Source organism: Thermobia domestica, chromosome 16 (genome assembly GCF_964235325.1).
Source record: "Thermobia domestica chromosome 16, izTheDome1.hap1.1, whole genome shotgun sequence".
Taxonomy (NCBI): Eukaryota; Metazoa; Arthropoda; class Insecta; order Zygentoma; family Lepismatidae; genus Thermobia; species Thermobia domestica.
Window position 1 is genome coordinate 62,709,521 of NC_137469.1, and position 15,941 is coordinate 62,725,461.

General features: G+C 35.2%; 1 protein-coding gene across 2 annotated transcripts in view; it reads right to left on the reverse strand.

The window, feature by feature from the left end:
* Positions 1-14,938, reverse strand: part of LOC145673098 (inactive pancreatic lipase-related protein 1-like) — a 146,935-nt gene extending 131,997 nt beyond the window's left edge. The window contains exon 1 of one of the 2 annotated variants that reach the window (XM_081742459.1): positions 14,625-14,938. Coding sequence is in view for 1 of the 2 variants with exons in the window: in XM_081742458.1 (XP_081598584.1) it covers positions 5,012-5,099 (88 nt within the window). In the remaining variant the exon portion in view is untranslated. Of the gene's footprint in view, positions 1-5,011; positions 5,620-14,624 lie in introns of those variants that run through there. The other variant, XM_081742458.1, reaches the window with a different exon arrangement.
* Between the last annotated feature and the right edge of the window lie 1,003 nt (positions 14,939-15,941).

A 15,941-nucleotide genomic window follows, 5' to 3' on the forward strand; every position in this document is an offset into this window, starting at 1 on the left:
CCAAAGATAAAGAAATTTAAGATCACGCCACCTGCCAGGAAGGTGATGGCCACAGTGTTTTGGAACAGCGCTGGTGTCATACTCATGGAATTTTTGGAAAGAGGTAGCACAGTGACCACTGACCGATACCGTGAAACCTTAACATGATTGCGCAAAGCAATCAGGAGGAACGACCAGGACTTCTCATCGAGGACGTCATTTTCCTTCATAACAATGCGCGCCCGCATACAACTCAGAAGAACACCGCGCTGTTGAAGCAGTTTCGCTGGGTCATCATTGACCACTCTCCCTACATCCCGGACCTCGCTCCAAGCTACTTTCACGTGTTCCCGCACTTGAAGGAGCACCTAGGAGGCCGTTGCTTCGCTTGAGACGAGGAGGTGAAACCTTGGTGACAACGTGGCTGAACACGTAAGAACAGGATTTTTACCAGGAGGGAATCTTCAAACTCATTCCACGATACAACAAGTGCGTCAACCGATATGGAGACTACGTCGGAATATAACGTAATGTATGTACTATCTTTTGTCTGTATTTGCTATCTATATACACGTTTCACAGCAGGCTTTGTAATCTTACTTCCTGATCAGCCCCCTTATAATTACAGAATGTCTACTAAAATTCCAAAATGAAATTTCGTGACTTTTTTGTGACCTTTTCTTTACCAAATCATAAAATTTCAAACATTTTCAAGAGCGAATTTGCGTGCGAATTAGGGCGAATTTTCATCCATGCGATAGAAACGTACTTTGCTTGCGATTTGGTAGCGTCTAAAGCCGGCCATAGACATTTTTGGTGGTGAATTTTGACGTTTCACAGAACAAAAATTTCCAATCTGTACTTACATTTGTACAGATAAAAAAAATCGTAACCCAAAAGCTAAATTTCGTGACTTTTTCATGACTTTCATGACCGTTTTCTGATTTCGTGACATTTTCATGACATTCGTGACTTTCGTGACCGATAGACACCCTAAATTTGAACACCGTACTTATCTACTCGTTCAAATAACCTTTAAGTATTGTTTACGTTGAGCGTTAATCTGAAAAAGCGGAACTTTTTCTGCTTTTAAAAAAAACTACGTTTTGTTGAAAAAAATTTACAGAATAACATGTTTCTTTACAACTCTAGTAAAGGACTACTATTTGTTTTAAAATCATGCTTTTTTTCCGTAAATTCTGGCTATGTAGTCTTAAAACTAAATATAAGTACTATTCATACAGATTCTTAAAAGCAGAGAAAATGAAAATATGCTTTTAACAAGTAACTGACGTTGTTTTAACAAATACCAGTACTGATCCTTTTATAGTCTCTCTCTTAGAATTTACCTAGTATAGATAAGGAAGAATCCTGGAAGGAATTCAGTCAGGATAGCCCGAGCAGGAGGATAATTGGCCTCCTGAATTTGAGAAATACATATATTTTAATTTTAATTTTACATTCGAAAAACAAAATACTTTTAAAATAAAAACCGGATATGTAGCAACATACAGTAGGTGTTGATAGTATTATAAAAATACACTAATATATCATAGAAATATCTATAGTATGTTTATAATATAATCTATTAAAGAACAACTCAGAAAACTTACATTAACGTAAAATGGTCAACCTGAAGAATACGTGATTATCTTCACAACGGTTAACAATAAAGCAAGTTTTCTTCCTTCTTTTGAAGATAAATGAGGTACTGATACAAACTATATATTGTTTGTATGGAAACAAAAAAAGTTATCACGTAATAAGAACTGAGTAACAATGAGAGGGAATCATACGTGTTAAATTCTACAATATTGTTAGCGTTTGAGGAAAGAAAGGTGATGCCCAAAGATTATTCATTTTAGAACACCCGATATATATATATCGGGTGTTCTAAAAATGAAACTCTACATCTAAATTCCGAAACGATACATTTAATTGAGCTGAACAAAATTATATGCATGAATGTAAAACATCATGCGTAATTCTCGAGAAAATGGATAAAAACTAATCTCTTTATAAATCTAAACACTGACGTAGTACGAGAGCTGAAACCACTTATTGAGATGAAACTGATTAATGTTACTAGCAAGACGGTAGTACGTAGTATGATTAACAAGATATAGCCTAAAATTATATCATTAACATTTAAATTTTAAATTCAGTCTCGTTAAAAATATTGTCCAAAGATTATATATATAAATCAATCGGTAGATCACATTGAGTTAAATGAAAATATCATGCTTTATGATAAATTCTCATGCGTAGTTTCTGAGAAAACTTTGTAGCACTGAAATGTATATTACTCGTTGTCAATAATAACTAGGTATGACCAATTCCAGAATTTTTATTTTCCGGAGAGTAAAATTGAAAAATTCAAGATTTCCGAAAAGTCCGGAATTCGGAAAAAATTCCATAATTTAGAAAATTCTGGAATTTAGAAAATTTCGGAATTTTTCCAAACTCCGTAATGTTTTGAATTCCAGAATTAAAGATTTTTTCTGAAATTAGGAATATTTCTGGATTCCAGAATTTTTGAAATTCCGTACTTTTTCGAATTACAGAATTTTTCCGAATTCCGGAAAGTAAAATTTCTATTTTTCGGATTCCGGAAAACTTTGACCGTCCGTAATAATAACTTACAATTTTAATTTTGCAGGTAGAAATTGTTTATCTATGTACTACATATGTAGCAAAATAGACTATTAACTAGCAGTTTATATCAATTGTTTCCTTTTCCTAACTGTGGCGTATATACTCCTTTACGAAAATATTATTTGTAATAATTTCCCTGAGTAATAAAGCTTAAATTGACTAGCAATTCCATACAAGAAATGCTATATGGGAGACGGCTTTTTACTTGCGGGATGTGAGATCAGCATATTGACTGCTTCACTGCTCGTATGTTGAATCAACCTCAAAAGTTCTGTTTTTCTGCGGTGAACTTAATCCATAATGAAAATCTTTCTCGCAGGTTAATGGCCCACGATTATGTCCTTTAAGCTAAAGAAAATAATAATTAAGGCAAATGAATGACGATTTAAGAATTAGTGGAATGAGGATGTAGAAGGAAACGAGAGTACCCCGACAAAACCCACGCACACTTAACCCAGGACGACGCGAAATATTGGTACATATGAAAACCATTTTATTACATTGAAGCTTATTTTTCAACAATAATACTAATGTTTTTTGTGAATTGCATGCTAATAAAAAACGTGAAACTCTTTATGTCGGGGCAGAATCCTGACCCCCCCCCCCTAAATATACTGGTCAAAAAATTAGGGAATCAGATGAAAACCCATGTAAAATGTGTTACGACTAATGCTGGTGCCATTGGTGATTCCTTCCTTTTCATGGATGACAATGCTCGTCCTCACAGAGCTCGGTTATTGGATGAGATGCTGGAAGCTGAGGGTATCGCGCGGATGAAGTGGCCAGCATGCTCTCTGGATCTCAATCCAATTAAGCATGTCTGGGATATGCTTGGCAGAAAAATTGCCGCTAGGCCATTTCCTCAAACAACCATTCCAGATCTGGAAGTCGCTCTTCTGGATGAGTGGCACATCCCCCAAGAACTCATCGATAATCCGATTGAATCCATGCCACGCAGATGTAAGGCTGTGTTGGCTGTTCGAGGTGACCATACGCCATATTAAGGAACAATCAGTGTTGTTCCCTTGTCTGTTTGTGAGCAGTTCGAGAGGTGCACACATAACCGTCTTGTTTCATGCGCCATATGAACAAAATTTTCCATGTCCCAACACCAGTATGTGCCCCATTTTTCTAGTGTATCTTAAAGCATTCCTACTTGTATGATATATACGAGTCAAACACACGCTTATCCATACACTATCTTAAGACCTTGTGTGATATTTCAGCTGATCCCCTAATTGTTTTGAGCAGTGTACATGTAGGAGACAACTCCGGTGCAAAGATGCAAGCAGGCGCGCACCCAGAATTTTTTTCTGGGGGATCCACGGTTTGGGGGGTCCAATAATACAAGACATTATATTTATGTAGTATCGAACGGGTGTTATTCTACAGCCGAAAAAAAAACGATAAGTAATTTTTAAGTACCGATACCTACAGTATATACTCATATATAAAAAAAAAAGATAAAATTAGATTGTTTTTATCCGAAGAGAAATAATACAGATGATAAAGAAGGTCAAATCTTTAGTCTATATCAGTATTTCTCTGCTAAACAAGTATAGGTTTATTAAGAAAGTATACAACTATTTTTCTATATGTCGAGTTGTGAAGTTTGGGGGAACTCCCCGTGGATGCACCTCTCGATGCAAAGAATCTCTGGCTCGATTCCCGGACACTCAAGTTTGTAATGAACAACATCGTGTTTGTAGGTATTCGCGAAGTTCTCCCGTTTCCTCCTACATTTACGTTCCAAGAAAGGGAATAATTGTGGTACGTAAAACCAGAAATTTTATTTTACATTTCCAATAGGAAATGGGTATTTCGCTTTTTACACATTTCCTTATGGTTGCATTGATAACATTTGTTTCTATTATTAGGGGTATAATTAGTAAAATATAGAAGAAAAGATATTTGTGTGTGTCATCAGTGTCGCGGCGAGATGCGGGACAATTTTCGGAAAGCCAGTAGGAACTGTAGTAGTACATATTGAGTTGATTTTGCGGAAATTTATATGTCACTGGAATTGTATATATATTCCGATAAACTAATCACGAGACATGTAGTTTATCAAAGGTCAAATTTAAGGTTGGCCACCAGACAAGATTAGACAGGATTTTAGGTACTAAACAGGACTAGACAGGATGAAGATACAGTATTTCTCTATTAGTGGAAACAGATACACTTTCAAAGACGAGACACCTTCACGACTCTTTGAAGAAGAAATAGCTTTAACTCTTAAATCTCGTAGGTAACCCTCATTAAATTTCAAAATTTAGCAACTGGGAAGATTTTCCTTTACTAATTTGAAAATTTACCTCAACAATTTCAATATTCTTGTCAGCAGCAAATAAACTCCAACAGATATAAGCAAACTTACCTATAGGTAACATCAGAGCAAATAGAATGCATATGACGATGGTCTTCATGTTATTTCCACACCTGGCACGTATTAATCGTTCAGACATCAAAACTGAACGTTATCAATCTATACTCGTAGCCATTAGATCTCTAAACCAACACCACACTTACTAGCCCGTAATTGTATTAGATTTTTGGATGTGTCACTTAGATTTAAGGCCGCCACTAGATAAAATAATGTAGTTCAAATCACAAGATCGAACGTTCAAAGACTGACTTAATAACGATTGTAATGGGATTGGTCCAGAATTATCTCCTTCTTGTTCGATCATTGTAAAATTTCGGTGTTTATTGGTTATTCCAAGAAGTATTTAAAACATTTTATTAGACACCAGTCACTACCACACTTGTACATTGTTTCAAGGTTAACTATATGTATGTATAACACTAGTGTTCACTAGAAAAAAAAGTAGAGGAGATTATATGCTTTCCTGCCACAGCCTGAAGGATGTCTTCACACCAACTTGGTTCAAAGTAAAAAGTTACAGGGCTTAAATCAGCGTATAGCAGTGATTGTCAAGCCTCGATGCATCATGGCGTATCGTGCGCACATCATCATACGATGTGTGTGTGTGTGTGTGTTTCTTTTTGTCTGTATTAATGAACATGGCTCAACACTCACTTTCTATGGTTTGAAGAATAAGGTTTACGATAGAGGAATGTATCGTTTGTAGCACAACTAATTAAGATGTTTACTATCTATTTGTTATCGACTAAATCACAAGCTTTTTTCGTTCCCCTTAACAAATAAAAACAATAATTTTGTTCTATGTTCGGGTTATCTGCATAAGCCATGAACTGTAATCGTTAAAACAATCTTTAGGTATATTTCGCTCGTTTTGTTTCCTTCATACTCTAATCCAGTGCTTTTCTAATGTTTTCAAGTATGGGCAAATGCTGTTCCAATTAATTTGAACGTTTGAATATTCGTTTTTAATATTCGAGCCATTTAATATTCGAACTATCTCTTGTAGACTTTTGCATTTCAAATGATTTATGGGGGCAGCGGTGGTTCAGTGGTAGAGCGTTCACCTCTGGTGTATGGGGTCCTTGGTTCTATTCCAGCTCGCACCAAGATAACTTTGTGGTGGACAAACACCGTGTGCGTGGGTTTTCTTAGGGTTCTCCCGTTTCCTCCAACTTTACTCATTTCACCACTTCATTCATTTCTCATTATCACCGTCTCCATTAGCCTAGCCGGTATAACTGTGGGATGTAAAACTTAAAGATTTCATTTCATTTCAAAATGATTTACACATTATAGAGTTGTTAATTAAATACTTTTGTACGAGATATGAACAAATTAGCTTGAGTTGTTTCTGAGAAAATTGTAAAGGAAATAAGTAAACTATGTCTTTGTGAATTGTTTCATGAGAAATGACTTAAGTTATATTGTAGAGTTAGTAGTAAAACATTTAGTTCTGAAATATTGTATGAACAAAATAGCCTGAGTCATTTTCAATAAAAATCGACCGAAAATAACTCAACCCTAAGAGTAAACTAATCACGTATCAACTTTTTTTCAAAACAAATAATTATGCCATATTATATTTAAGTCAGTCGCTATTTAAGTCGTTCTCTTAAAAAAAAAAAAAAAAAAAAAAAAAAAGTCTGAGACGAACTCAGTTCCAGAGTAGATATCCCTTCTTCTGGATTCTTCCTAGAAAATTGACTTCTATCATATTATAGGATTGTTAATGAAACGTTATTTGTATAAATAAATCTTCAAGAACCTTTTTCGAGAAATTTGTTTTTTATGTACGAGGTGTGTTCAAAAAGTTTCGAACCTTTGGTTACCAAAAATCCCTTTATTGATTTGGATATCCGAAACGCTAATTCCCTTCAAAGTAGTCTTCTGAGTACTATTAACCGGGGGTAAACCTGAACAAAAAGAGAAAAAGTTTTTCGTTTTTACCCTGAGTGTAAAATATGCAATAAATTTGTAAATTAAAACGTATACCAGTCCTGTAGACATATATCAAGGTAATACAGGTCTTACATTGTGTATTTTTAACCCTATTTTGCCACCAAAAAAATGTTGTATACAGGGCTTATTTTCGCCATTTTTCGTGGTTCAATTTAAGAGGTCTGTACTTTTTGACAAATGAAATTTAGAAAGATTTTCCAGATTATTGTAGGAAATATATCAGTGTCACTATCTGCAACCATTACTGTAGTGGTCACCCCTGTTGTATTGAATATAAATAAGTCTATTCAAAGAGGGCAAAATGTTATCGGAAGGTTCAATGCTGAACAGCGGCACAATGCTGAACAATAATAATGTATTCATAGTTACTTAATTTACTTGCCCCATTTTTTGCCTGATAATGACACATAACAAAACAATGTACATAAACAATGGTATTTATTGATATTTCTTTATCATTAACATAAAAATCGTACTCCAATTAAAGTTGGACAGTGATTATTGATTAAATACTTAGGAAAGAAATCAGTGAAACATTTTGTTGGCCAAGTAATTCAAGTAGTAGATTCTTTTTATGAGGTACTCGTAAAATTTGTTCGCAAAAATATGAATAGCATTATGTTTTACTGGCCAGTGCATGAGGACATGGATACTGTGTGCGCTGATGATGTGGTGCTGCTGTTGCCTCAGCCTGTGCTAGAAAGAAGGGACAGTACTAAGTCTTTTTTCAGTTTCATTTCAGGGTCTGAATGTGCAGTAAATAGATGTTCATGCTGTAAATAGATTAGTTCATGCAGTAAATAGATGTTCATACAGTGAATAGATTATTTTTGATAGGTAACCCAATGTTTTTGTGGGAAGTCTGTTTAGGCGCGCTATACATTACGAGATCAATCCTAGGAAATATCTTAGGGTTTATCTTCGGAAAAATGTTATGACATATCTTGTAGGAAATCTTACCCTTGTGTGCCATACACGTGAAGATTTTTCCTGTCTGACCGAATGACGTATATCAACATTGTGAAATAGTTCTATTTAATAAAAGTATAAAGTTGAAGAATTACTATGCTAACCACACTGCACATCCCACTGATATTAATATCAGGCGCTATATTGTTAAATTGGATACCTCTAAAAAAAAAAAAAAAAGCATAAGTCAGAAGGGTGCTGGTATACTTTTGGCGCACAATATGTTAGAAGATTTACAAGTAAAATTTAATACTTTGCATGAAAAGACATATTTATAAGGAACAAATTTTTTGGAAGCAACATAATTAAATACAAAGTAATACACCTGTATTTTATGTTTACAACTGTAGGGTTACTAGTGTAAAATCATTATAAATGTTTTAACGACGGTTAAAATAGGTGAGACAATGTTTAACAGAAAGGGTCCAGCTATTTTTTCTAAGAAATGCTACAATTTCGGTAGTTTATATTCACATTAGTTTAGTTTAGGTTGGTTCAGGTTAGTTACGGTTATGTTACGTTAGATTATATTAGTATATGGGTCCAACACAATTTTCAAAAAGTGATAGAATTTCGCTTACTTCTATTAATATTAGGTTAGTTTAAGCTAGTTAACTTCATTAGGTTAGCTTTAGTTAAGTTGTGTTAGGTCTAAGTACTTGCATCTTCCATTTCTCCTGTAAATTTTGTATGTTCTGCTTACTTCTGGACCCCTTCTGCGAAACTTTTACGTAAGTGAGTGCATATGAAAGTTGACCGGTGATACTATTTTCCACCACCGGTGTATTTCTGCATAGTTTACAGAAGCTATAATTTATGTTTACGAGTGGAGCGCTACTACCACGATACCATGACAAGTGCTATTCAAACTCTTATCATTGCCAAAACCCACTCGTTTTCACTACATCAACTGACGCGCCTGCTTCCTTCGCTCGCACCCCCTCACTGACGCTCGGAACCCCGCTTAACCCTGCTCTGGCTCGGTTAAATAGCATTCGTACTTTCTAGAAACAACCTAGCACAACTTGGTTTGCGTTTTTTGCACTATAGTTTTTATACTATTATATATATATCTTGACCCCGTATTTGTACGCAAATCGTAAAAGAATTGTAGTTTATCAACAATTGCTTTTGTTGGTTCCCTTCAGGGATTTTATCTATGCTATGTAAGATATTTTCATGTCGGTCAACGCAAATCATTTAGGAAATAGTGACAAATTATAATTTTTCAACAATTATTTCGAGTGGTACATCTAAAGTAAACCTGCACGATCAGAAGATACCTCTTCATTTGTGTTTTCATTTGTTTTGTTTTCACTTTCTCTCACCTGATGTCGCTTAAATCGAAATCTTACGAATTTTCTTTCCGAAATAGAGCGTGCTCTAAACAAGAGAAATCTCACAGGATCGTTCAGAACACAGGAAATGACATGGGATCTGTTGCCATACACGTTGAGATTTTGACTCTAGGATAAATCGTAAGAGATTTCCTAGGATCTATCTTATAGTGTATAGCCGGCCTTACTTTGTTTCATTTATCCTTCTGATAAGCATTGACATTTTTTACAAGCACGAGTAATATGCTGCTTCTTCCACTTACTGTGAGAACTGCATGTTTATTTGATATGGTATATATAAGTATTGTACAGCCACCAGCAAAAATCTTCCCCCTAAGTGCTAATTATTATATTACTTGGGTCCAGATAATTTGAGGTTGAGAGAACGCCTGGACAGATGCAACCCAATTTACACATAACTTTTCTCGGCACTGACAGCAGTAGGTAGCCCTGATCCCGGTGTTTACGGAGGTAGAATTGTAAAGTAGCTGAATAACGAAACAGTTTTTCATTCTAAGATGAATCTCTATGGTTCGGATCGTGTTGTCCAATGAACAACACATATTAATCTTAATATTGCTGTGTATGTAATGTATTATTTCATTATATACTGTATGTTCAAGCAACTAAAAACTCTGACCACATATGAATCAGAAAATGTGTATCACCAAGCTTTTGGTAAAATTTGATGCAATGTCACTGCTCAAGTTTTTCTGTTACTCTACAAAAAACTGAAATCCGACGACCGTTCACTACACGTCTTCACTCGTTGGTCGAGTGCCAGCGACTAACGCTTGTTGCAGGCTGGAAAAAATCACTACTGGACATGAGTATACCCTCTATATCTACACTGAAGAAACTCTTCCACGCTTCATTGGTTTACGCGGGAAATATAAGGTTCGATACTTTTTGAACATATCTCGTATATAGGAAGAAAATTCGAAAACCTCCTTGGAGAATCTTACAAAACCTGTAAGTTTAAAATTTGGTACGGATACGTTAAACTATGTGGCCTCTGGAAGAGTATAGATAAATCAGGACGAACAGATGGACAGACATCCAAAGTAAGTTTTTCGGCATGTAGGAGCCATGAAACGTCCTAACCCGTTAATATATCGAATTTGATTTTTTTTTGTTTGTTTTTTACGATCACCGTACTTTGTTTCTTCTTTCTTTTGTTTGTCACTCGTATTTATGACGGGACATTATTTTGTAAAAAATACAATTAGAAATAAAAGTACGTGTTGATTTTTTCCTACGTTAACGCTTTTTTTTTAAAAAAAAATAAACATCGAGTATCTTTCCCATTTCCCAACAGTTTTTATTTCACACCTCACACCCTGACTACGTAACAAAAATTCTATATGTTAACATTATTTTACATTTACAACAATATTTTGAGGTGCTTTATGAAGGAAAATATTCTCATGCAATAGTGACTCAGCAATAACGTACTTTTATTTACATAAAATACTAAGACGTTAGCTTTCTTTTATTTCCCATACAATGTTACAAAAATAACAGCTATAGTTTATGAAAATATTTGAGCACCATTTCAAGTAGCTCTCAATTAAAGTGTCTTTGAAACACAAATTATACTGGATTTTATATTTTTAATGTTAAAACATGTTATAAAATTAAATCGCTTGCGTCATTATCTTCCTATAACAAGAAAAGTGCAGTATCTTAGCAAAACACCAATGAGTTACACAGGACAGAATCATGAGAAGCACTCTTCTGTTTTTCACCAGTTGCGGCCGAAGATAGCTGGGCTTGCGATCACTAATCTCAAGTAAGCTCGCGTTCACTTCTCTCACCTGGGCTTGCGTTCACTCGGAATCGCGCTCACTTATCTTAACTAGTCTCGCTCTCAATTGCGCTCAGGCTCACTTCCCTCAATTGGGCTTCCACTCACTTGAGCTTGTGCTCACTTATTTCACTGGAGCTAGTGCTTGCGCGCAATTATTGAGCCCGAGCCAGGTTAAGCGTGAGTGTCGAACTCGCGAGTGCTTGCGAGTTTGGACACTTACAGTTGCAGCAGCACATAGACATATGTGACTTTGAAACAGAGATCCTAAATCAATTTTTTTTTTAAATATGGTGTCAGAACAAAATTATCCATATTCATAGCTCAATGATAATTCTCTGCACCTATGTTACAAAATTTGAATATCAGTGTTATATTATTTTTTTTACACACTTTGAACAAAACCGGAAGTTTGATTTATTATGAATGGTAAACTCGGATCACAGAAGAGACAAAATTAAGATAATCACAGGTAGACCAAAACTTTTAGTTTACCCTAGAGTGAGTAACCCAGTGATTTTCAACCAATGTGTCGCGGCACACTAGTGTGTCATTCACTCCCCTAAGGTGTGTCGCGAAATTTTAGAATTTAAAAATCATGAAGAAATTAATAATAATTAGTTAAAATGGAGACAGATTGGACCAGTCAACATTTCCAGCGGTAGCAACAATGCTTAGTGCTATATAGTCATTATATAAACTAATTATTATCACTATTATATTTATTTATAATAAAAATATAGAACAAGTGCGTCACGATATACTGGGAGTTCAGTAAAATGTGTCGTCATTCAAAAAAGGTTGAGAACCACTGAACTAAACATGTCATGATAATCATTAAGTACTCATTTAATATCTAAAAATTTTAATCACAATTATTATGGGTGCTTATTTGTTTCACAAGGTCCTGATTTTCTAACCGTATAGGAAGTCATGTCTTCTATGGAAGAAACAAAATTGTAGTATCAACAGGTAGGGCAGGGCACAAGATGACACGAAGTGGAATTTTTGTGTAAAGACAGAGAGCTCTTCCAAGCAGATACTTTTTTCTAGACGAGACAATATTTTCATGGCATTTCTGAGACAAGACAATCTCTCAACTCGGCCTCATTAATTTGTTCCGCCACCAATGGAACTTAAACTTCTTCCGCCATATTTGAAGGCCCATTTTTACCCATTTCCATTGACGCACAAAACGTGGAACTAGGCGCACAAAACGGTACAAAATAGGCACTAAACGATGCGAAAGAAATGACCTTCAAAATCGATAGTGGCGGAACAGTGGGTCATTTTCGTCCCACCTTGGAGGCCCATTTTAATCCACTTCCGGTGACGCACAAAACGTGGAAATAGGTGCACAAAACCGTACAAACAACACACAAAACGATGTGAAGGAAACGACCTCGAAATTCGTTGGCGGCGGAATAGCATTAACTTGTTCCTCCATATTTGAAAGCCCATTTTAACCCACTTCCTATGACGCACAAAACTTGGGAATAGGCGCACAAAACGACACAAAAAAAAAACACCTCGAAATTCGTTAATGGTGGAACAAGTTAATGGCGCTCCTCAACTCTTATGTCGTTCAAGGAGTATTTATATGTGTATCAAGAAAGTAACTGAAGCCCTAAGTATTCAGTTCATATGTATGCAGTGTCCTCGATAGTCCCCAATCTATTTCTTCACCCCAAGCCTCTCAGTTTCGAACTATTGGCTTAGCACCCAATGTTAGCTTTCTTTCGTAAATTGTATTGGAATCTGTCATCGGACATAATACTCAGAGACTCGTATTAACTAACAATTAAAAGAAAGGAGCTGCAAATTCAAGTTTGTGGAAGAATTGACACAAAACACTATATTTGGAAAATATTTAGTTCAATTATCAACCATAATATAACGAAGTAAACTTGGGAATACATACTGAAGTTGACTTCTTAAAGATGCGAAACACTCTACTGCTCATGTGTGAAATGCATTTCCTATCGTTGGTAAGTTAAGCACAATCAAACAACTTTTCAACGATATGTTTCTCTCGTTCTGCCGATATACGCGTACAACATATTTATACATGAAGTTTACAAATCTCTTTTGACTATTTTACTAAAGCAGATAAACTTTTTTTTTTTTTTGTTAATGAAGACTGTCGTTTGTGATATAATCGTGTGATACAAAACGTGATCCATTTACACACTGAAACATGTTTTACTAATTGCCATTCTTCAGAAGAAAATATGTAGATGTCGTTAAGGATCATAAAATCAATAAATATCAAGGAAATCGTTTTCTATAATATTCCTGAATAATAATTAATAATTTGTTGAAGTTTTCCCTTTTAATAAAGTAAAGAAATATTTAAATACAGTGTCGTTGGATACAAATGCAATAGACATCAATCTGAAAACATCTTTTCTTCTTTATTCTTGAGTTAGTAATCTTTCAATTGATTTAACGTAGCTTTTCATTTTTCTTTATTCTGATCCAGACTCTTCATATCCATGTACTTTTTCTTTCCTATATCTTGTATTATTTAATCCTATATTTCAATGACGGCCTTCCTCTTGATGTTTTTCCTTCTAGCATTTCCTCTATAGCCAATATTGTGATTCCTTCATGTTTCATGACATATTTAATCATCCTATATCTCCTTTCCCATCCTCTTTAGCATACTACATTTTTTTCTCCTGCTCTCCATGACATTTCATTTATTCTTTATAACCGGAAGGGTTCGTTTCTTGGTTGTCCCTGTTCGGGAAGACATATCTATAACACGATTGGGTTCGTTTCTTGGTTGTCCCTGTTCGGCAAAGCCATATCTATAACACGATTGGACCGTGTTCCTGTTTGGGAAAACCATTTTATGACCCTTCTGGGTTCGTATCTTGTTCGGTACGCCTTAATTGTGATAGTACTGGGTTCGATCCTCGTGTGTGCGTTGTCGGAATGAAACCTTTAACAATATTACATAGTTCGGATTCTACAAATCCCTAGGTGGGCTCGGACATCTGCCATAGTCCGGGATTCGATCCTCTACAACTTATGTCCCCTTTAGTATTTATCAACAATTTGGATCATCCATCTAAGCCTACCATATAGCTACTGGACACATGTTTCCGAGTTCGAACCAGAACGTTTTAAAGAACCAGCATAAAAGTAGATTCCAATTGTATATTTAGCGCTGATGCAATTTATTAATATACGAATTACTAAGTTGCATAGGCGCTAATCACTCGTGCTGTAAAGAAAAGTAAATTAGATTGCTTCTTAAAATTAACACATATAAATTTAAACCATGATTATTATTTTGAAAGGATACTCGAGATTTTCACTTTTTGCTTTAACTAACAACACTAAAACTTCACGAACAAATATTACATAACTTTTGGCACTTCAGTTGGATAACTGATTATGATAACAATATTTCAATTTAGGCCCATTTATTATTAAGGACGCGGTTGACGCGGTTGCCACGAATTATTCGTTATATTTCGTCACATTGTTGATGTCCACTATTTCACTAGCACTGTTTACTCACTGTGACACTTGAAGAGAAACTATTTTTGGTGATTCCAGGGGGGGCTGTGTCCCAAAGGTTGCGGGTTGCTTTCCTTACATCTTCTCCATGATGGGCAGGTTGGTTTTGCTACTTGTCTCCTCCATGTTACCGCGACACCTTTTAGATTACGTTTTTAGACGAACATTTTAAAATAATGGATAATCTTCATTATTATGGCGTTGATTCAATATTACAACATTTAGATTTACTACATTTCACACTTGACAAAAATAAAACATTCTTTTGAGTTGCTCGCTCATTCTAATTGTTCGCACCAGTTTCTCGTGGTAACTTCACCGGATGTATTTGTCAGACTAAAGCACCTTTTCTCTCCGTCTCGTCGCGTTGCTAGGCAATAGCTCGATTTGCTACGCAGTTTGGTGATGTCAGAATTTAAAAATAGCTGTGACAACCCATACATAGGAATATTTAGAGACGACGATTATTCTTTGTGCTGAATTTTAGCTCCTTATTTGGGAAGGAGAGTGGAACTCTACGATTTCCGTCGCAGACGAGACGCACATACATATATGCACATTCGTTTGTTGGCTGAGAGAAAAATTCTCGAGAGTGCTTTTACGCGAGGTTCATTTAAAAAGTTAAAATTTTCTTGATGAAAACTCAATAAGCTGAACCGTATGGTTACATCTTTGTCTACCCACTTAATTTTCAACATATCTTTCCATCAGGCTTTTCTTTAGTTCTATGTTGATATTGCCGGTCAGAAGTTGTTATTTCTCTTATAACGCTTTCTTCGCCTGACCTATTCTGAATTTTACATATTCTTCGCATCTATTATTGCTTGTTATTTTATTTCCTCTTCTACCTCTTCCACTCATTTATTTTGCTTTTGATTTTCCTTGTCGTTTGTTTTTTGTGTATCTTGTAGCGTAAATTTTCCTTTGCTCTTGTTAACCATATTAAATTTAGTGCTAAGTACCAGCTATGCGCATTTAGACTCCCTATTTTTTTCTAATTCTCCGCAAATTTTAAAAAGTGTTTTCTCTGTCCATAAACAGTTTTTCCTAGGTTGTGAATGTCTTTTATTTTCTAAAAGCGTTTATGAGAAAGTAATTTGTTCTACATGTATATTTGTATATTTGACATATTTGGAACAGAAAACAGGGAAGTGAAATGAGATTTTTTATTTAAGCTTCGAAGCTATTGTTGTATAAGCTAAAACACAAATGTAATAAAATGCATTTCAGTAATGATAAAAGAATTGGTGATATGAAGAAAATGAAATGAAACAAGAGAACATTAACAAGATTCATTGACATGATGCCTACCCCAAAG